The sequence below is a fragment of the Procambarus clarkii genome, chromosome 30, assembly GCF_040958095.1.
Source record: "Procambarus clarkii isolate CNS0578487 chromosome 30, FALCON_Pclarkii_2.0, whole genome shotgun sequence".
In the NCBI taxonomy this organism is placed as follows: domain Eukaryota; kingdom Metazoa; phylum Arthropoda; class Malacostraca; order Decapoda; family Cambaridae; genus Procambarus; species Procambarus clarkii.
Genome location: NC_091179.1, coordinates 19522645 through 19544296, shown reverse-complemented (window position 1 = coordinate 19544296; position 21652 = coordinate 19522645). Strand labels below are relative to the sequence as shown.

The window sequence follows — 21652 nt, the reverse complement described above, 5'->3', positions numbered from 1 at the left end:
GAGAGAGTTGAGGCAGCAAGGAACGCTCAGTACAGCTGTTTATTTCACGCCGCCATGAACGCTGTGGCGCTCAGCTGATGACAGTGCACATCCCAGGTGGCTCCTGTACACATTCTTGTACACCTACACCTCCCTCCCCCTGCTGCACTAGGATACCAGGGCACCCCTGAGATGCAAGGGTAAATCTACTCGCCTGTAAACCACTAGCCTGTTTACACCATGACGACTCCGGTACTTCATAACCTCCACGACGAGCTCTGTGAGTTTACATTTGATGTACTGTGTCTAGCGGGGTACACCTGAGCTCTGTGGGGTTTACATTTAATGTACTAACTAGCAGGGGACACCACGAGCTCTGTGAGTTTACCTTTGGTGTACTGTCTAACGTAGAATGGGTCTTAGTATGCTTAACTCGATTCATACAGCTCTTGATAAAAATGAGTTCCCTGGTGGGTTATTTGTGGACCTGCGTAAAGCTTTTGACACTGTCAACCACCAAAACCTTCTTCTTAAATTACATCATTATGGAGTCAGAGGACACTCCCTGCAATACCTCAAATCCTACCTTACTGACAGGCTCCAATATGTTTCTGTGAATAATACAATTTCTCCCACCCTACCCATCAACATTGGTGTTCCTCAGGGCAGCATACTTGGCCCTCTCCTCTTTCTCATCTACATTAATGACCTTCCAAATGCCTCCCAACACCTCAAACCAATTCTATTTGCTGACGACACAACCTTCATTTACTCCAGTCCTGACCCCCTTGCTCTAAATGCCACAGTAAATACTGAGCTAAATAAAGTCCATCTTTGGCTAACTGCCAACAAACTCACCCTTAACATTGACAAAACTTTCTATATTCTGTTTGGCAATAAATCCTCTAATCAAATAAATCTCAAAATAAACAATACCCAAATTTGTAACAAATTAGATGGCAAATTCCTTGGCATTCTCATTGACCACAAGCTGAATTTCCAGGGACACATTCTAAATATATCAAAAAAAGTTTCAAAAATTGTGGGCATTCTTTCTAAGATCAGATATTATGTACCACGCCCTGCCCTGGTGACTCTCTATTACTCCCTTATCTATCCATATCTCAACTATGGTATTTGTGCTTGGGGCTTTACTACCCAAAATCACTTACGTCCTCTAATTACTCGACACAAAGCTGCTATTAGGACAATATCCAACTCTGGCCCCAGACATCACTCGGTACCCCTACTCAAATCTCTGAATATGTTAGACATTAAGTCACTGCACATTCTCTCATGTGTATTATACATGTATAAAACGCTAAACTATAATGCCAATCCTGATCTCAAAAGCTTCATAGAAGGTTTTAACAGAACCCATGAGCACTACACCAGAAATAAATACAGTTTTGATATTCCTAGAGTACGACTTAATCAAACTAGAAATGCTCTACAAATCAAGGGGCCCAGAATGTGGAATGACCTTCCCAACCATGTTAAAGACTGTACCTCTCTCAACCAGTTTAAGATAAAAACGAAGCTATACCCAATAAATTCCCTGTAACCTACCTTACCCTTCTATTGTCAACCAATGTCTGTTTTTTTTTAAAGAGCGCTGTTTGTCGACAAAATTGTATTTGTGCTGCTTTTTCAGCTATGTTTTCATTTCTTGTTTTCATTTCTTGTTTTCATTCTACTCTTTATGCTTAATTAGTATTAAGCTTGTCATTTAAGTTTTTCATGCCCGAAACGCTTTGCGTAATAGTGGCTTTAGGCATTGTATGTACTAGCTCTACCTATAAGTCAACCAATCTTTGTAAAAATTTCTTGTATGTATGTACCTTACCTAAATAAACATTTATTTATTTATTTATTTATTATTTAAGTTTACTTCGGGTGTACTGCATCAAGAACACCAAACATTTAAGTTTACCTTAGTGTATACTGTTTCTAGTAGGTACATCCAAACTCTTGACGTTACCTCGTGTGTACAGGTTTCCCATTGTTGAGGACAGGCATATTGAGGTTCCGCTAGGCCGACTGCTGACTTCCCTAGTATGCAACCCACAACAATCGCCAAGCTCTCAGGATTTATTTACTGCTAGGTGAAGAGACATAGTTTAAGATAAATGACCAAACTTCTCCTTTCTGTACAGGAACTAAACTGGGGATCTTTTTGGTTGTGAACCGACTGTTCCAACCATTGATTATAGTGCAATTGGCCTTGTACTTAACATAGTTCTGCCCGAAACGCTGCGTGTACTAGTAGCTTTACAAGATTGTAATTACTATGCTCTGTATCCTCACAATCCCAATGTACCTTCTTGTATATATATATAAATAAATAAAATTAATAAATAAATAAGTTGGGAATCCTGGGTTTGATTGCCAGGTGGGACAGAAATGTTGGGCACATTGAGGTCAACATTTTGACTTTGGTGGCACCTTGTTACAAGCCTAAGGTATAGTATATATATACACAGGCTTCCTGTCTCCAACAAAACTAATTATTAGTTATGCAGGATACCATTCTGCCATTTGTGCCATAGGGATATTTTCATATGTTGTAGAAATATTGATGGGGGCTAATGATTCACTCAGTCCTACCTAGAAGACCCAACAGGGGTACATTCAGAGAGACTTAAGATGCTATCTGAACCCCTAACTTGGCAGCACACGTAAGAACTCGCCAACTTCAATTGCTTGCCAGGCCAACCTTGCTAATGGCATTAGGTGGCCCCCACCTTGCATGTCTAAAGACACAGTTTGGCAGGCAGGACCCAACTCTTGTCTAGGCTAACTTACTTACTTTGTCATGAAATTTGTCTTGTGTGCAGTGTTAATATGCTGCATACTGTAAACATATCCAAAGTTTTTTCAAATGCATTCTTTAGCTATGAATGTACAGTATCTGACATTCTATTATATAGTAGATTAAAGCACCATTTCTTCCATCAGTGTTGGTAGAGCGTGTGTTTCTTCGGATTGGCTCGGCAGCAACAGATGATGTTTTGCAGGAAGAGTTGCTGAAATTCCTAGCTCCTGTGATTTTGAAATTAGCATCTCCACATGAACCTGTTCGAAAGAAGGTACATAGCACAGCGTACTGTATTAGTCATTAGTACTGATGTTGCTCAGTTAAGTAAGCAATTACATATTCATAAACCAAAAGATGAATACTGTGCAGTATTGTATTTTTTGATAAATGTAGTATCTGTTTTATTGTTTATTCCTTAGGTGATGGAATTATTGATTCATGTTAACCGCAGAGTTAAAGAGCATGAAAGTATCCAGCTGCCAGTGGAGTCACTCCTGGCTCAGTACCAGGATCCCAGTGCCACGGCATTTGTCACGGTAACTATTTGTAACATTTTTGTCTAAGTTTGTAATAATGAATTTTGTTAAAAGTGAGGCAGGGTTGCTAGGATGCCAAACAAAATCCATGTTAATTTATGAGCTGGTAACCAGTGTACTATGATAGCCTTCCTGTCCCAGACAGCAGTATATTAGATATACTGTATTGAGGTTTTCTTAGCCTAGGCAAGTTTGCGCACTCGCTTAGTTGTGCTTGCAGGGTTTGAGCTTCGGCACTTTGGTCCCACTTCTCAACGTTCTGTTAATTGGTGTACAGGTTCCTGAGCCTATTGGGTTCTTATCATATCTACATTTGAAACTGTGTATGGCATCTGCGGGTTGGTTAGGGTCTATCATAGGGTGTCCACATTTGCACCCATTTATGTATTCCCATGGATTAGCCCTGGCCATCCTTGGTTCCTAGTTGATTTCACTGTCAGTCTCCTCTTTCAAGATTTTCATGGCAAGTTGGCTTTAGGGTCCCTCCCAGTTATCCAACATTGAATGTATTGAAATGGCACTATCTGGTGGGGTCCATGAGAGCTCCCCATTCCCCACCCTTGTCTGTCTCTCCTGTGGGTTACAGGATTTTCTTTTGTGCGGCATAAGACTGAGAGGGTTGGCTGACCAGGTTGGCTGACTAAAATATGTATAATTAATGCAAACAATATTATAATGTAGGCTAAATGTAAAAATGTATAGTTGTTGCTTTAATTATGTCATTAAATATTGAACTTTGCAGAATTTCTCGATTATCTACATTAAGATGGGATATCCCAGGCTGGACCTTAACAAGCAAGTAGAGCTGCTACCATCCATGCTTAACAGTTTGGAGGGTAAACCAGCTCAGCATCAAGACAGGTATAGTAATTTTTGTTTACTTTAAAAATTTTAGAAGGCTTATTCAATTTTCAGCTTTATTAGTCAGTTTTCTGGACTAACTTTTTTTGTTTGGTATTTTTTTCCCTTTTTCCACTGTGTGTTTCTAAAGCAAATGTTTTTAAATCTTAGTCTTCTGCTGTTGATGGTGCCAGTGTTTGGTCATATGAAGATTCCAGAAACTGCTGAAAAAACTGCATCGCTGTTTGGTCTGCGGGAGAGGCCAGGAGTTGCTAAGCTGCTTCTTGACTTCATGCTGGACATCTTGCTTCTTCCCTATGGGTCAGTGATTATTTGTTGAGTATGTAAATGATATGGCAAGACTATATTTGTTTTTACAATACTGTACTGTGTGTGTGTGTGTAATACATACACACACACACGCACACACAATAACAAATATTTATATTTATGTATTTTTGGGGTAGTACAGTAGATATATAGCTATCATTTTCTTACACATTGATTGCATATTTTATTTACAGTATTTTTCTCCTCAGTGCTACTCCACTGTCTCAGCAAAGAGTGAGTGATGGAGCTGAAGATAATTCTGATGGTCCTCCGGTTCCTGGTGTACCAGCAGGAATGAGCATCCACACCTTTAAACGAGTCATAGGAGACGTGGCACCCAAACCTGAAGATCTGGAGAAACTTAAAGTTTCAGTTATTAAGTTCTTAAGTTCCGAAGTATTGCCGCCTTCCTCTGTTGTGTTGCAGTTGATTGTAGGAGCAGCCGATACGAGGTTTTCTGTTGCCAATGCAGCCGAGTTACATCTAAAAAGAATAGATGGCAGTGTGGGATGGAACAGCAGTGCAGTAATTGCACCTCTGTATGTTCTTTTTCTTGGCACTCTTATGCCAAAAGATAAAACCCCAGCAGATAAGTTTAAAAACCCGGCTAATACAAGAATTCGATTAAAGCTCATGCCGTACCTTTTGAAGTCTAAAGAAGCATGTAATTATGCCCCTCTTGCTTTGAAGGTGTTTTTTGAATGCCTTTGGGGACAAAATTCAAATACAAAGTTGAAGCAACAGGGTGTAACATTTCTGCATCATATAGCATTCAATGCAGACAAGGACAAGCTATCTCCCGTGGGAAGTGTACTTTTTGGTGGAGTTGTTAAGGTTATTGAAGAAGAAAAATGTGATGCAAGACTGCGGTCACTAGCATATGGCGCTTTGGCAAAATTATCCGTTAAACTTCCAAACCTTCTGCTGTCGCATCCATCTCAGCTTCATTACCTGCAAACCTTAATGAATGCTCTCACACAGGAGGAAGGAGATGTCTTGCTGGCAGTGCAAGAGGCTCTGTCAATGGTGGCACCTGTTTGTAAACAGCTTAATACATCAAGCCAGGATGAACTTTGTATTCTCCTGTCAGAACATGTGTTGCATCATAATGCCCAGCTAAGGCGTACAGCTGTCAATTATGCAGCATCGGTATTTCCTCACGACCATGTTCCTTCCAGGTTCATTCTCATGGTGGCTACAGGAGACAGGTAAGCCTCATTATTATTCATTCCATGTAATGTATATATAGTATTACTAATGTATATACTGTATATATATATATATATATATATATATATATATATATATATATATATATATATATATATATATATATATATATATATATATATATATATACAGGATTAAGAAATGATCTATATATTGTACTGTATATGCTTCAATGGGAGATATTAGTGCATATTAGTTTCCAGCACTTAAGTTCTTTATTTCATATTTCAGCCATGATGACATCCGGATAGAGTCACGAAGACAATTATATAAAGCATCCAAAGAAGCTAAAGATGGAACTCCTTCATTTCAAGCACCGCCATTCTCAGCTGTCATTACCTATGTTCTGGAGCGTGTAGATTCACTGCCAAGAAGTAAATGGCATGATGTTGCCAACCAACCAGTTCCATTTTCTCTTCCAGTAATGGAGCAGGTATATTAATACTACATACAGTATTTAACAAAATTTCCTACCGAATACTCGTCACCTTTTAACACGTCTTCTTCATTTTGGACTATACAAAGTATTCTTGGTCTAATTTAAAATTTTCATCTTATAAAATATGCTGAATCGCTTTCCTCTTTTGGGTATCTTTTTATGTTTGTATTTTTTCCCTTGTGCTTCTAACATTTTGTTAATACAGTACTGTAGTTAGAAAAGTCTCAAACCTCTGATGGTAACAGGACTGTACATTCTCTGTGATCATGGTTCATGTGTTTAATTGAACTGGATTATACCGTTTACTCATTTCTGCACTGTGATAACTTGCTTAGATTTGTGTGCAAATTAGAGGTCCAATAAGGAATTTTATCTTAATGTTCTGAAAACAAAGTATGGTTTAAACACTAAATTTTCTTGTACAGTATTGATGTTTATTTTTCAGATGCTGAAATATCTAGAACACTGTTTGGAAGTTGAAGCAGGCAACCAGGGTGGGCGTGAGGAAGGGCTGCTATGGGTCGACCCACCTGCCGTTGGAAAACTGCTCCACCAGATTGTAGAACAACACCAGCAGAACGTGTCTTCTGGAGCTATATCAAAAAGTACAATTACAGTAGTTTAACAAGGAACTTCATAAGGGTATTCATAAAATAGTAATAATAAGCCCTTCTTTTTTTAGTATCGCAGTAAAAAACACTGGCTGCTAAAACGTACCTGTTAAGTCTTAACTCATCCTACACCAAACCTAACAACCTTAGATGATAAATATATTTGTACAGTGCTGTAATAGTAGTATTGAAACTATTTTCTACAGTAATACATGTTAATATGGCTACAGTGGACGTTTGGGTTTCAAAAATTTATTTATAATAATTAATAATTCATTGGGTCCGGGGACAGGCAGCCAGTATATACATACAGTACATGTTAGGCTTATATCGAGGTCCCCTCATGGTCGAATTGCTGACCCTTCCTAGGATGCAACCCCACAATAAGCTGATTAACTCCTGGGTACCTATTTACTGCTAGGTAAACAGGAGCATCAGGTGATAGGAAATGCCCCAACCATTTCTGTCCCACCCGGAATTTTTGATTGCAAGTCGAGATGAACACGACTGTACTACTGGGACCCGACCAGAACCCTTGTGTTTTTTATTCAACACTTTTCACATGCAGTAACGTGGTTTTCATTTTGTGACCCAAAATTTAAAATGTGAGCACTCATATATATACTGTATGCTGACAGTGCATGTATGTACTATACTCGGGTCCTGAGAAAACTATAAATTTGACTTCAGTCTAATGAATTGATAAGTTGGGATAGTGTTAAATAGTGGTGTAGGTCTTTGGTAAAATAATATAATTCTCGATAAACAATGATTTGGGTGACAAAAGAAAGGCGGTACATTATGACGTATCCCATAGACACCAGGTAACGTTATACTTGCTATACTCTTTATACCACACTATCCTCATTACACCTTTAATCTTTACAGTACATCTTTTACACTCTTTTTAAGCTGCTCTGTTTATATTGTATTGTAGACTGGCCACATGAACCCTTATTGCACTCGTGTAATTGAATTTACAGTACTGTATACTTTATCTACTTTTGGCCTGGAGTTAGAGGCGAGTATCATGGAACAGTGTTAGTCTTTACTGCAAACAGTCAACTTACAATATGCATCCTGTTGTATTTCCAAGAAATCAGTAAGGAGCAGGTGCATGTAATGTATTTAGCAGCTGATAAATATATATGTAACCTGATCTTTTGAATGAAACATTGAAGTGAAGAACCCCCCCCCCCCCCTTCCCATACAAGTCTTTCTAACAGTAAACTTTTGAGACTGAAAGCTAAAAGTTGAGCTATGTTAGTCTATTTTGTCCCTAACTGTATTAACATGTATTGGACAATATTTGCTTGCCTTTGTTATTCTTCATTTTAACTATTTTGTTTTTCTAAATTTTGTCATGTCTTTACTACTTTTCAAAGTATTTAGCAGCTTGTCAATTACTGGTAAGCAGAGCTCATGATAGGAACAAGATATGAATAGAGAGTACAATACGGTAAAGTGTTTCTTCCATTATACTTTTGGATTAATGTAACTTTTTTGGAAATATATACTGTACATAATTGGTATAAATTAATGCCATTTCATTAAATATCCATTTCAGCTCCCAACCCATTCATGAGATACATTGGCTTTGCTGAATTGGCAGCCAATGCTTGGTCTGCTGCAGCCTTGGAATCAATCCTAAGAGTGGTAGCTGTTGCTCCCGAACTTTTTGTTTCTCATTATTCCTTAAAATTGGACTGGATACGGGTAAGCTGTGAGCTTTTTTTTTCTTCTTAATCTGTGTAATTGGGCATCTCCAGTTGGGAATACCTTACGATTTTTTCTGTTCCTTGAGGTTCACATTCAACATACGGGAAGCACCTCTTGTGATGACTTGAAGCTTACAACATATAAGGCCATAAAACTGAGTTTACTTTGGCTTTTGTGTAGACCCTGGCAACTGTTGTCTGTACATTTTTTGGTTGCAATAAATATTTTGAAACTTTAGGGGGGGTGAGCCCAGAGAATTTTTTAACTAGTTGGGCAGTCAAACACTTGCCACACCAGAACTCCCTTATTATTTTTATTCATTTATATTTTCAACTTCCATAGATGTCCTTTGTCCTTTTTTTATCTCAGTTTAATGAGGCTGTCCTCCACCTTTCCATTCCCCTTAGTATTTTGTATATAGTGATGATATCCCCTCTGCTACTTCCCTGTACAGTTGGAGTTCCTTAAATTTAATGGGTACAGGGCATTTTATAAGTCTTATAATATCTCTTGATGAAAATAAATATTAAAAATTAATATAATATCTATGGTTCTGATATTCTGAGGGAAACATGTTCACAGAGGGCATCTCAAGTCTTGACTGATGTGTGTAGGCTACTCTGGTGTTCGTGCTGGTTGTTGCACACACCTGTGTTCACGTTGTGTTCACGTTGCTGTGTTCAGCAGTGGTTATTTATTTATATAGAACATGTATACACACGTTTAAATAAAGAATAATTGACATCCACTTGCTAGTTTATATGAAGTGCACCATGGCTTCCCAACTGTAGCATTCACATTTGTTGTTTACTTTGTGTATGATGTGTGGAAGTTGATGATAAATTTAGATTAGTACATCTATCTTGGCGTGTGCTAGAGGCAAAATGTGGGCTGTGTGTTGTTATTTTCCCACAAATTGGGCTGGTACTTGTTAACTGTTCCCTTGATATGCTTGGGTAAAACTTACCAATGTTGCATTTTTTACACAAAATAAATGCCCTCACTTGGGATTAAGGCATCACCCCCACTGCACATGGAAAAGTATACCTGAAATTTCTATTTCATTTACATTAATAATACATCAAGTGTACACTTTAGCCATTCACTTTGGTACGAGCAGTGCATCTTAAATACAAATTTTACATCTCTTGTACAGAAATTTATCCTTCGTGGAGGCCATTATGGAGAGGTGGCAGCTCATCTGTTTGGTGTGGTTTCTGGTCAAGTGCAGAGTCAGCAGGAGTTTGAGAAGGTCATGTACCACATTACCAACATGAAAAATTTGGTAAGCTTTTGGCCTTTATTTCATACCTTATTTGGGGGTTGCTTGTGATCTTGAGGAGCAGCGTTTGCTGTTTCAAGTTTTTATGGAGTGCATTCTGTTAATACTCAAGAGTTCATCCCCTATACAGTAGTTCATTCTAGTCTGGACTGAGGTTGTGTCCAGTGACCCTTAACACCTTAAATGATCATGCAGAGATTGTTTACACAGTTCAGAAAGATACTCTTCATGTTCACTCAAAGCCGTATTTTGTATAAAATTGGTAAATTTTACCTTGTGGGTAGTAAAGAATTTTTTTTCCCACTCAGCGTGTGGACAGCCAAGAGAGCTGCGTGCTTGCAGTGGGCCACAGCTATGCTTACAATATTAATAATATGAAGAAATCTGGTGTATTCCTTGAAGACTGGCCAGCATTCGAGTCTGTTGTTCATGAGCTAGGTAAGGTCTTTATCTACTGAACAAAATACAGTACTTTATATAATTTTTAATTTATATTTTTATGAACCCTATGTCATGTGGCTCTTGAGATTATATTTGATGACATGCAGCCATAGAAGGCAGTCAAGACTGCCTACATATTATATATACTGTACAGTTCTAGTTCTGAATTATAAGCTGTATCTGAGGTTTAAGTGTTGATACAAATTATTTAAAATGGATTTTTTTTAGATTAAATAGTAACTCATTATGACTATTTGAGATGGTATCATTAATAGTGAGATACTAATACAGTGCCATACCACTGTACTAAGTACACTAGTATGGCACTGATTAGTGTATAATGGCTTCAGGGAGCCTCCGGGTCTCGCCCAGAAAATGGCGTTTCATAATATTCAACGCTTTTTTTTTATTACCGTTGCTGTAACTGTGTGTATTTTTTATTTTCACAAGTGCGTCAGATGGTGAGCGAGAACAGCCCCATTCAAAATGCTTTAGTGATAGCAATAGGAGAGATGGCCAGGCAGAGCCCTCTGCCTCTACCAGTTGGTGTTGCTCAAGAGGACAGCAAGCAACTTTCATCTCTTGCCTTGGTCAATGCTCTTGTCAAGATATTCAAGACCAAAACACTGCCATCTAAGGTATTTTAATGTGCAGCATAGGTATAATTTAAGGCCAAATTATATACTGGGTTTTGCAATCAGATTGCAGGTACTGTGTACTGTGCTACTATTTCTAAGAATTTTTCTAATTAGTGTGGCATAAAAACCTTTTGTAGTCTAGGACACCTTTACTTGTCATTTTGTCAAGTGTTGTTTTTATCTCTAAAATCGTACCTAAAAGGACTTTAAATGATAGAATGTTGTGTTCCAGAGATCTCTCAAAGTGCACTTTTCCCAATGTTCTCAATAAACCCCTTTTATGAGCATCATTATACTAACATCACTTTCCAGACACAAACACTGCTTGTTGCCAAAAAATGGAATAAAATTGGAAAAAAGTGTGACTGCACAACCCATTTACCCACTATTGAACTGTACAAAGTTCAGTACGGTGTGTGGTTTAAGAAAGGGCATTAAGTTGGAGCAGATTGAAACAGTACTCTGGAAATTTGTCAGACAGAATTAGACATGGAGCAAAGAAACTGAAGTGATACTTTAATGCAAAGTACTGTATTACAGTATTTTAATAAAACTTTATTTGTCGGTATTTTCATTTCAAGAATAATTCATAAATATTAAAACTTATAGCAAACTAAAATTTTATCATTGCAAATTAATACACAGGAAATACAAGAAATTCTTTTATTGGTACAAAATATATCTGTTTACATTTCCAGTTTTACTCATAAATCTTCTATAAATATTTGTTAATTTTTTGTTTAAGGTTCGGGAACAAGCCATTGCCACAACTGGATATCTTTGTGTTGGTCATCAAGAATTTCCTCACAAGAAAAAAATTATAGAATCCCTGCTGTCTCTAGCTAAGGAGGTGAGCTTCTCTTATACTAGTGAATTTCTCAGTAATTAAGAAGTAGCTCAATTATGAATGTCTTTGCTTATGAGTCCTGCATAGATGCAATCATTTCTGAGCATAAAATCTGTTTCTTAGCAGCTTTCCTGGCTGTTCTGGACTTCCATACCTACATAATTCATTTATGTCTGCTGCATCATATACTTTTTTTCAGTCTGTCATTTATATTATTATAATTTCTAAAAGGAAGCATGGTTTAAATATCAGGCTATGAAGAAGTGAATATGAAATGCTTGTTTCTGAGCAAGGGACACTGATGCTTGCTAAGGCAATATCAATGAAGGTTCCATTGGTCAGGATCAGTATAGAGCATGGTGAAATTTCATACCAATAAAGTGAGAATTCTTTTGGAATTCTGTTTTTGGCGGCACTGATTCCATGGAAACACTGTAAAACAGCTCGGTTCAGTCCCAAGTGCTACAAAAAATTCACTCATAAACTCGAAGCCTTTTCAAACCTTACTTAGTATCACTAGGACTGTCAGGTTCTGTTTTTCTAAACCACCACTTGTCCTACTGGCATCCACCCTGCACCAGATGGCAGTACCCATGCTAGCCTAGGGTCCCCCTGCTATGAGAAAGGGGACACAAGAATCCATGTGTCATGCTCAGAAAGGAGCTTCTATTTACTCAAAGCTGAGAGATTTTTTCCTTTAATTTTATAGAGAATGCTAGTGTATTAATGTTTCAGTTTTATATTCTGCAGTGCAATTAATTTCAGACAAGTGAAATTGAAGTTCACTTTGCTGTTGGGGAGTCCCTGGCAGACTGTGCTCTTGGCACAGAGTCACCTTCAGGAAGAAATCTCTGGATTGATGTGGATCCCATGAAAGAGGACACGGTTGAAGAGGTAGAAGAAAATATGGAAGAGGTAACTCGTATGATTTGTGACACAGATTAAATAAAATAATTTATAATTTTTACCATACAATTGAACAGTCATTTTGAAACTTCTGAATTAATATAAAAAGCATATAACAATAAAGAGCTGTACAATTTATAAATACAATATTTCAAAACTGGATACAGTAGTTTGCTTGTCTGTAGACAATATTGTTTCAATATCATTAATAGCATATATTGTACAGTACAATACTGTAATGCAAGGCATTTTTTTTTTTTAACCATACAATACTGCATTCATTTGCAAAATATGACAATACACAGGTTAGTAAACTTATAATACAGTGTAGTTGTAAACATTTCTGTTTAGTGCTCCATTTACCTACTCATACCTAGTTGACCTCAGTGGTCGCAGACAGGCACATTTGGAAATGTTAATGTTACTCGGTTATTTTTATCATACAATAGAGCATGCAGTTTTTATCATCCAATGGTGTGTCTTCTTTTTTTTGGAATTCTTTTGGCATTTTGGGGGGTTTCAATCTCCTTTTTAACCCAGGCACTGGTTTGTTTTGGTTTGCCTATCTTTCTGGGTGCCTTCCCAGGTGAGGGCAAAGATGATATCCTTTAAATGTAGAGTAATCATCGGCCATCACTCCCTACACCTCTCAGGGGGGGCCAGGTTGTGGCTCGTGTTCCCTGGTAGGCAAAAAGAACTGCAACTGATGATAGTATGGCACTTAATCAGTGATGACAGCTTCAGGAAGCCGACGGGGCTCCCCACAGAAATCTACATTATGCTATATATTTGTGGCTGTTAGCTTACCAGAAGTACTTAGTAATAATGTTTAAATATGTTTTATTTAGAGAAAAAATTAAAAAGTGAACTTCTGTAGATCTGTGGGTGACACCATTTTTTTTTTTTTCTAAGGTATTGTATTTGGTAGCTTCCTAGGGTAAAGATCTTTTGTGTCATATAGTCAGACTTATGCATAGTAAGGCTGTAGCAATGGTGCTACAGGAATTGTTTCACTTGTGTTTGCTAGATCGTTAAAGGTTCGAGGGATTCACTGGAGAAAAATTTAAGAGCTACAGATAACCAACAGATATATTTATAAAATCTTAGTCATTCCACCATTCCAAATACTACATCTCTAGAATGGAGATGAGAGAGATATCAAATAATATATACGTGGAAAATATTGGAGGAACCAGATCCCAAATCTACATGTAAAGTAACAACATACTGGAGTGAACAATATGGAATGAAATGCAGAATGGAAACAGTGAAGAGCAGAGGTGTCTTGGTCACAATCAGAAAACTGTATAAACATCAGAGGTCCACAGTTATTCAACATCCTCCCAGTAAGTATGAGAAATATTGCTGGAACAATCGTGGATGTCTTCAAGAGAAAATTGGATAGTTTTCTTCACAATTTGCCAGACCAACCAGGTTGTGGTGGATTTGTAGGCCTGCAGGCTGCTCCAAGTAACAGCCTGTTAGACCAAGCTCTTCATAAGTCAAGATGACATAGGGGTAGAAAAACTCCCAGAACCCTCACCCAACCACTTGGCCTGGTTGGTAGAGCGACTGTTTCGCTTCACGTAGGTTGGCGTTCAATCCCCAACCATCCAAGTGGTTGGGTAACATTCCTACCCCCCCCCCCCCCCCCTGTCCCACCCCCAAATCCTTATTCTGATCCCTTCCAAGTGTTATATAGTTGTAATGGCTTAGTTCTTTCTCCTGATAGTTTCCTTTCCTTCCCAGAACTCCATCCAGGTACTACATTACCACCACAATTAACTCACAAGCGAGCACTCTCATTAATTACTAGTTTGCCTATCTGGCCACCCACCCTGACAAGTAAAAAGTGGCAGCACCATCCATTCCTTGTGGTTCCAGTCTGCTTGACACTCGTTGTTTTGTGCCATCTGTCAGACGGGCAGATTTTCAGTTACGTCTGACTTGTTTTTGTCATACAAGACTTAACCTGCATCTCTTGACAAGGTCTGAGTTTTGTCATCAGTCTTGAGATGATTTTCTTCAATCACATTTGTTTTAAATTTAAATGAGAATGTTCAAACGCATTACAGTACTGGAGGGTACAAATGTATTCTTTTTGTAGTTGCACTAAAAACTTTAATTTGTTCATATTTCAAACATATTGAACTTGGTTACTTTGTGAGAGCATTGTATTTCCTTTCTTTCAGGGTTGCAGAGAAGAAAAAGAAAAGGACACAGATGAAGCTATGGAAAAGGATTACGTGAAGTCTGCAGATAGTAAGGCATTGTTAAAATTCATTTATGTTGAAGGAAAATGCAGAATTGATTATATACTTATTTATATTCTTGAACTGTTTACTTGTTTGATGAGACATTTAGATGTATATTCACACATTGCCACTTTTGTATGGAAGGTTGAGGAAATGAGAGGCAATTGTTAGATTAATTCTTGATAATGTTATTAAGAAGGTAAATGCTGTGTTAAAGCAGGATGGTCCAGCTGTGCACCCACGAGTCTATTTTTTGTGGACTACGAGCACTTGTGTTAAAACTGTGTGTGTTGATTTCTGGGGGAAAGCCCCTTGTGGCTCCTTCTGGCTGATATGGTATATACTAAGTCACATCAGTCGTCAGTCCCTTAAGTCTCTGGGGAGTCACTCCCTTAAAGGTCATCCTCACTTGTGGTGGCTCTCACCCAGGGTGAGTCAGGTGTCTTGAAACTTGTCTGTCTTAACCAGGGTCAGGAGCAACATTGGCTGGCAGGGCCCACTGGTGGTTTGCATGCTTCTCTCAGCATGCCAAGGTTGGCATTCACAGCTGCATTACCCAGGCTATGTCAGCGTACTTATAGATCTGGCATAGTGATTTTAGTGCCTGGGTTTTGCCTCTGTTTTTCCTTCAGGCCCTGGAAATCCCCTGCAGGTTCAGTGGTCTGATGAATATTCCCTCCGAACCTACTCTCGCTTCGTGTGAGGTTGACGGTTGCTCATTGTCCATGCCACACGGCGGCATTTGTTCCTTCTGCTATGTTGCCTGTTGGGTCAGTAACACCGACCCCGAGTCCTGTGGGAGTTTGCTCTCCCCATATGGCTCTTCTTTGTGACCCTCCTGATGAGGGTCAGAGTTCCCAGGCAGTGACTGCTTTGCATAATAGTTTTTCTAGGTTGTAGCGGTCTAGGTTGTGTGCCCAGTTGGTTGCCCCAGAGCTGCCCAAATTGTTCTTTAAGGACTCGAAAGTGGTGGTGTTGGTGAATTTCACATTGGCTCCATAAGCAGCACCTCCTTCCTTACCCTATGGGCATGTTTTTCTCTTCCTCTAATCCTCCCTTTCTCACTTCCTGCCATGACTACTGTGTTTTACTTTGTCAGCCCCTTATTCCTTTGAAAACAATCCCCCGGACTCCACTTTCCTTTCCCGGGTGGTGGGCAAGGACACTGGCTCTGCCCTGGAGCCCTTGTGTGCAGTTTTTAGGGCTTAAGGATGTCAGATTTAGGCCCTTGGGTCCTGTTTGACTTCATGATTCCTGGTTCTCTTCATGGAGAATCATATTTTGCAGAGAGGGGGGGTTCAAATCATCCCTCTGTATGTATATATTTGGACGCACCCTCTTTTTGTATCCATGGTGAAATTGGCAGGTCCAACAACCTTTCTCACGTCCAAATTCAGCAGATACCTCCTACCCTCATCTCTGGTAATATCAAAATCTTCCAAACCTGTCTGGTTTCTCTCCACCTCTCTTAATTCAAGGACTTCTCCTTGTTCTATTATGAAGATCACCTGAAATGTCTTTTGAGTTTTTCACACACTTCCTCCTTGTCATTCTCTATGTACCTGTCATTTGAAACATTAAATTCTCTACAGTCTATCTTGAAATATGTTTGATAAAGATTCTCTGGGAAGTCTTACATATATCCAGGAATTTCTATAAATTTACAAAAGTTTGTTTTTTGTGTGTACAGAGGCTCTCCCTGATATTGATGAAGCAATGGACACAAGTGAAGGTGCTGCCACAGGCGACGATGTAGTTACAAACACACAAGTTGAGAAAGATGTTTTGACGTGGGTTTTGGGTGAACTTCTTGATAAATATGTTCGACAGACACAACCTAGTGTTAGACAGGTTTGTACAAAAAAATAATGTGTGTATAAAATATTATATATATTTGTGTATTTTAAGTAGGATGAAGTATATTTACTAAACATGTTTACTATTAGTATTCTATATGGATAAAGATCTTTTCTATGCGGTGCCCTCGTTGGCTCCCTGAAGCTATCCGAACTGATTATGTGCTATATTAGTTTAGGGTCATCAGTCACAGGAGCTCTTATGCCTACCGGGCATCACGAACCAGAACCTGGTCCCCTCAGAGAGCCACATGGAACAATGGCCTATGAGCATTTTACAGTTAAAGTAGAGCCAATCCATGATGAAATCCTTTGAAAGAAACACGTATGAGGGAAAAGTTAGTTTTCGTCAAAAGTATAGAAGAGTAAAACTTGTATGTTCTTGTATGCAACTATCCCTTTACGGCGTTCTATTGCGAACAGTTTGATAACAAATTGAATGACGTAGCATGGAAATTGAGGTCAGAAAGCTGAAAAGAGAATAAACAATTGTGGGTGGTCGTGAATTTACGCGCATTGCTTGGTTGACCTTGAGGTGCGTGGCAAGTCGCCTGTCGTGGCAGCGAAAGTGTTAATTCGAGTTAGGTGTAACCTTATCCCAGGTTTATTTCTGGGTGCCTTTGGGTTCTTTGGATTTGTCTTTCCGAAGGCTTCCTTCCTGTCAAATTTCCCCTGGGAGGGTCGGGAGGTTCTTGGTGCATACCTCCTGTGAGACCCGGTTTTTGCCATTGTGATGGATCCGGCTCTGTTTGAGTTAGGTTTGTCTTCCTCATATTGGGTGCGTTATGAGGTTCCGGAGTCTTCCTGGCTGACAGACTGCCCCTTTTTCTCTCTCTCTTGGAGCTTAGCATGGCTTTTGTCATACCTACATGCTTGAGTGGTGGGAGGTTTTTTCAGTGTTGTAGGTATTCTTGGGGATCTCGCTAGAGTTCCTCAATGAGTGCCTCTTTGCCCCTGCGCTTCCTCGTGATGTGGGTCTAGTGCAGTTGCATGCTCAGGTTCCCACTCTTTCAGCTGCCTTGGCGGATGAGGCTCTTTGGACTCGCGGTCATTTGGCCTCGGTCTGGCACTTCTTCGGTCTTCTGGAGCTGTCTTCGAATTGGTTTTTGGAGGATGTGGGGTCATTGAGTAAGAGGCCTTCGGCTGGAGTTCTGATTTCAGTTGCTGCAGCATCCTCTGCCTTGCTGAAGCCGTTTACACCGATCATCCAAGAGGCGGTTTCCATGATTTTCTCTTCTCGCCTCGACAGGCCGTGCTGGTTCTGTCTTTGGATTCGTCTTGGGGCCCTGGCTCTGCAGTCTTCTTCACCGTTCTGTCCTCTGTTGTTCCTGTTTGTTGGTGGCTTCGGTCAGTTGCCATCCTATTTCGGACTTGTTGGTGCTCTGGGGTTCCACTTGCTCTAACTGTGGAATTGAACACTTGCTGGTCACTACACCCTCATCTTTTATGATAGAATAGTTTGGTTGGCATGATGTAACTGAAGTGAGTGCAACAGAAGTGTGTGTGTGGAAACATGGTTTATGGCAGTGCTGCTGGCAAAACTGGGCAGCCATCCTCATGGCCATTCTTCACTTTATAACATAAATGCTATTTATGATTCTTGTGTTAATAGTGCTAATAGGTATTATGTCTAGGGGGGCTGACAGTCGAGTGGGCAGCGCTTCGGGTTCGTAGTCCTGAGGTTCCGGGTTTGTTCCCCGGTGGAGACAGAAACAAATGGGCAGAGTTTCTTTTACCTTGATGCCCCTGGTACCTAGCAGTAAATAGGTACCTGGGAGTTGGACACCTGCTACAGGCTGCTTCCTGGGGATGTGTAACAAAAAGGAGGCATGGTCGAGGACCAGACCACGGGGACGCTAAACTCCAAAATCATCTCAAGATAACCTCAAGATGTTTTTCACGAGGGCTGGTGTATACCATGGATGCATGTCTGCACAATTTTAGCAATACACTTGGGCCACTCTTGCTGTCATACAAAGCATTTTTCTCATCACATGGATGCTGGGATTAATAAACATTGTATTTCTTGCATATTTAATTTTTATGAAATACTGTAGTTTGAATAGGCTTATTTGTTTAGGTAAGAAAATGTTACATTTTTTCTAAATCTTTTTCACCAAGATTTTATGGTTCAAAGGAATGGAATCCCCCCCCCCCCCATTAACCAGACATCATTCAGTTAAGGAGAGTGGAGAATTTGTTAATCTAAAAATCTGGGTAATAGGGTTCTTCTGTAGTGGTTTCAGTTTAATTTGGATGGAATGGGAATTGGATGAGATTTCTTTTGAACGGATATTATTATAGTGTGTCTTTTGTTACTTTGCACTGTGCTTGTAAGAGTTATACATAAACCAGTCCCGTCATATGTAAATAAGATTTTATTTAAATTTGTTGGTCTTTCCTGCAGGCATCATGCATTTGGCTTCTTGCTTTGCTGAAGAGGTGTCGCACAAAGCCAATTATTCAGCAACGACTAACTAGCATCCAGCAAGCCTTCATGAACCTTCTTGGTGACAATAATGGTGTGTAACATTCCTAGTCTTGTGGATTCATTCAGGTTTGCCATATTAGTACAATTTCTTAATGGCTAATTATTCAAAATTTGTCTATCTTAAAGAAGTGCTGTCATCTAAGGAATTTTAACATTTTCTCCCATACTTTACTTTTTCTAAGTTTTGTAATTATTATTTTGTTTTATACATACTGTACAGTACAGTATATAGGCCTCATTGCTGACTCATGGAAATTTACTTATTTGGATATGCAGTTGGTAGATAAACGGTTTCTCTTGATTTACTAAATTATTGTGTACAAGTAGGTGAACAAATACAAGCATTGTTTCTTTCCCTGTACTGTATTTATTTCTCCTTTACTCACTGTACTTCCATTTAGCTCTAATATAACGTGTAACCAGTTTAAACCTACTGTACTTATTCCAAACCATTCACTAGTAAAGTAAAATTCCATTATACAATTTATGAGAACAAATGCTTACTTTTTTTAAATAATTTTAGATACTGTATATAGCATGTTGGTATAAATTTAATCATAATAAAATGGACATTTAAAAAACTTCATATTGCAGTCTGTTTTTACAGTAAAGATCGTGTTTTGTTACTAAGAGATAGACTCTTCTGAAGGACACTTTGGTTTACAGATTTAGTTCAAGATGCAGCCTCAAAGGGCTTAGGTGTTGTATATGAATGTTGTTCTGAGGCAACAAGACAGTCCATGGTTGAAGGGCTGGTGCAGACTTTAACAGAAGGAAAACGAACCATCAAGAATATTACTGACGACACTAAAATTTTTCAAGAAGGAGAGTTGGGCAAAGCTCCATCAGGGTATGTTACTTGATTTCATCTTTTACCTTTGTATTATTCCCTTGATGCTGCAAGGTCAAGCTGAAACTCTTTTTATCCTTGCACAGTAGCATCTGATGAGTGCAGACTTTATATATAAACATTCTAAGGTATGTATCAGTTTGATAAAGTTCTTGCAGGTGAAAGGTCATCTACAAATAAAGTTAACTCAAGATGTTTCCTTACATTATTGATAGCATTTTGTGCTTTACATGCTACTATCACTTCAGCCAGTCATTCTTTCTTTGTCTCTACAGTTGGTAGTGCTGTCTCTTTAGGAATAAGCAGATAAAAAAATCTTGACCTATTAATCAATATCAGGAATCACATTTCCAGAGTTTTTCAAAGTTCATGAAAAATGATGACAGCTCAAAAAAGTATTTGTTTTATGAAAATCTGCCCACATGTAAAATATAATCTTCTGACATTTGCATTTTATTAATCCATTCTCTTCTATGTCATGGTCTTTTGATTTTGCTCTGTATTATAGCCATCACATCAACTAGTAATTAAATTCTTATACTTTACTAAATTTGATCTGAGCATACCTCATACCTGAAAAGTTTATTTCATAACATTGTGACTACTGATCCATGAGCTGCCTCATGAAAATGGTCACCCAGGCTCTTCATTTACCACAATTATTCATGGAGAGTTCATATCAAAGTTTCTACCACCCGTTTTGTTTGAAAATTAATATTTTCAAAATATTAAAAATAATTATTCTGTTCTATTTGGAAACCTTAGTCTGGTCTCTTAGAAGGAAGGGTAGTGGGGTGTACATGTCTTGAACAATTATGTTAATGTATGTACCAAACATTTCATATTAGTCCCTAAATAATAATTTATACTTTTATGGTCCTTGTAATATAAATAATATTGATTATTGCAAAATTTCTTTATAAACAAATCTTTTATGCAAGTATTTTATATATATATTTTATGACTATATCTTTCAGAGCACAATTGTCGACATATCGTGAACTGTGTTCTTTGGCAACAGACCTCAATCAGCCTGACCTTATCTACAAGTTCATGAATCTTGCCAATCATAATTCAATTTGGAATTCTAAAAAGGTAACATTAGAATAAATGTTTGTTTATATACATAACTTGGCCGAGCATGCTGTAGCCTTAACACTTTCGCACTCTGCGCCAGCAAGCTCCGCACTATTTCGGGTTGCTCCGGGCATTACCGCACACTCCACGGGAGCGCGCGGTAATTCTGAAAAGTGCATACTCTTTTCAACTTTGTCACCTCAATTCTCGTCCTAGGTTTTTCAATTTGGTATCATTGTGTTTGCAATAGGATTCTCTACAGGACTAAATGCATGTAAACTCCAAAAGCCCGGTGTACCACCCGCAGTAAACAGAGAAAGTGAGAGCGAGTTACCCGGGAGCGTGCAAAAGCAATAAAATGTGTACACTTTTTTTTACTTTGGTCACCTCCATTCTTGTCCTAGGTCTTTCATTTTGGTATCAATGTGTTCACAATAGAATTCCCTACAGGAGTTTATGCATATAATGTAAAAAAACGCAGTGCGCTCCACCCGCCGACAAGATAAA

The 21652-nt window shown here is 38.7% G+C and overlaps 1 protein-coding gene across 3 annotated transcripts in view; it reads left to right on the top strand.

Annotated features, from left to right (window-relative positions):
• Positions 1–24: 24 nt before the first annotated feature.
• LOC123765420 (proteasome adapter and scaffold protein ECM29) overlaps positions 25–21652 on the top strand; it is a 35613-nt gene continuing 13985 nt past the window's right edge. The window contains exons 1-19 of one of the 3 annotated variants that reach the window (XM_069334002.1): positions 25–259; positions 2938–3068; positions 3217–3333; positions 4076–4194; positions 4345–4494; positions 4713–5711; positions 5965–6166; positions 6618–6777; positions 8351–8499; positions 9659–9787; positions 10093–10222; positions 10676–10863; positions 11609–11713; positions 12476–12625; positions 14809–14878; positions 16562–16722; positions 19135–19249; positions 19885–20068; positions 21046–21163. In XM_069334002.1, coding sequence (XP_069190103.1) covers positions 220–259; positions 2938–3068; positions 3217–3333; positions 4076–4194; positions 4345–4494; positions 4713–5711; positions 5965–6166; positions 6618–6777; positions 8351–8499; positions 9659–9787; positions 10093–10222; positions 10676–10863; positions 11609–11713; positions 12476–12625; positions 14809–14878; positions 16562–16722; positions 19135–19249; positions 19885–20068; positions 21046–21163 — 3417 coding nt within the window. In that variant the 5' untranslated portion in view covers positions 25–219. The remainder of the gene's footprint in view (positions 260–2937; positions 3069–3216; positions 3334–4075; positions 4195–4344; positions 4495–4712; positions 5712–5964; positions 6167–6617; positions 6778–8350; positions 8500–9658; positions 9788–10092; positions 10223–10675; positions 10864–11608; positions 11714–12475; positions 12626–14808; positions 14879–16561; positions 16723–19134; positions 19250–19884; positions 20069–21045; positions 21164–21652) is intronic. The other 2 variants (XM_069334001.1, XM_045753962.2) reach the window with 2 other exon arrangements.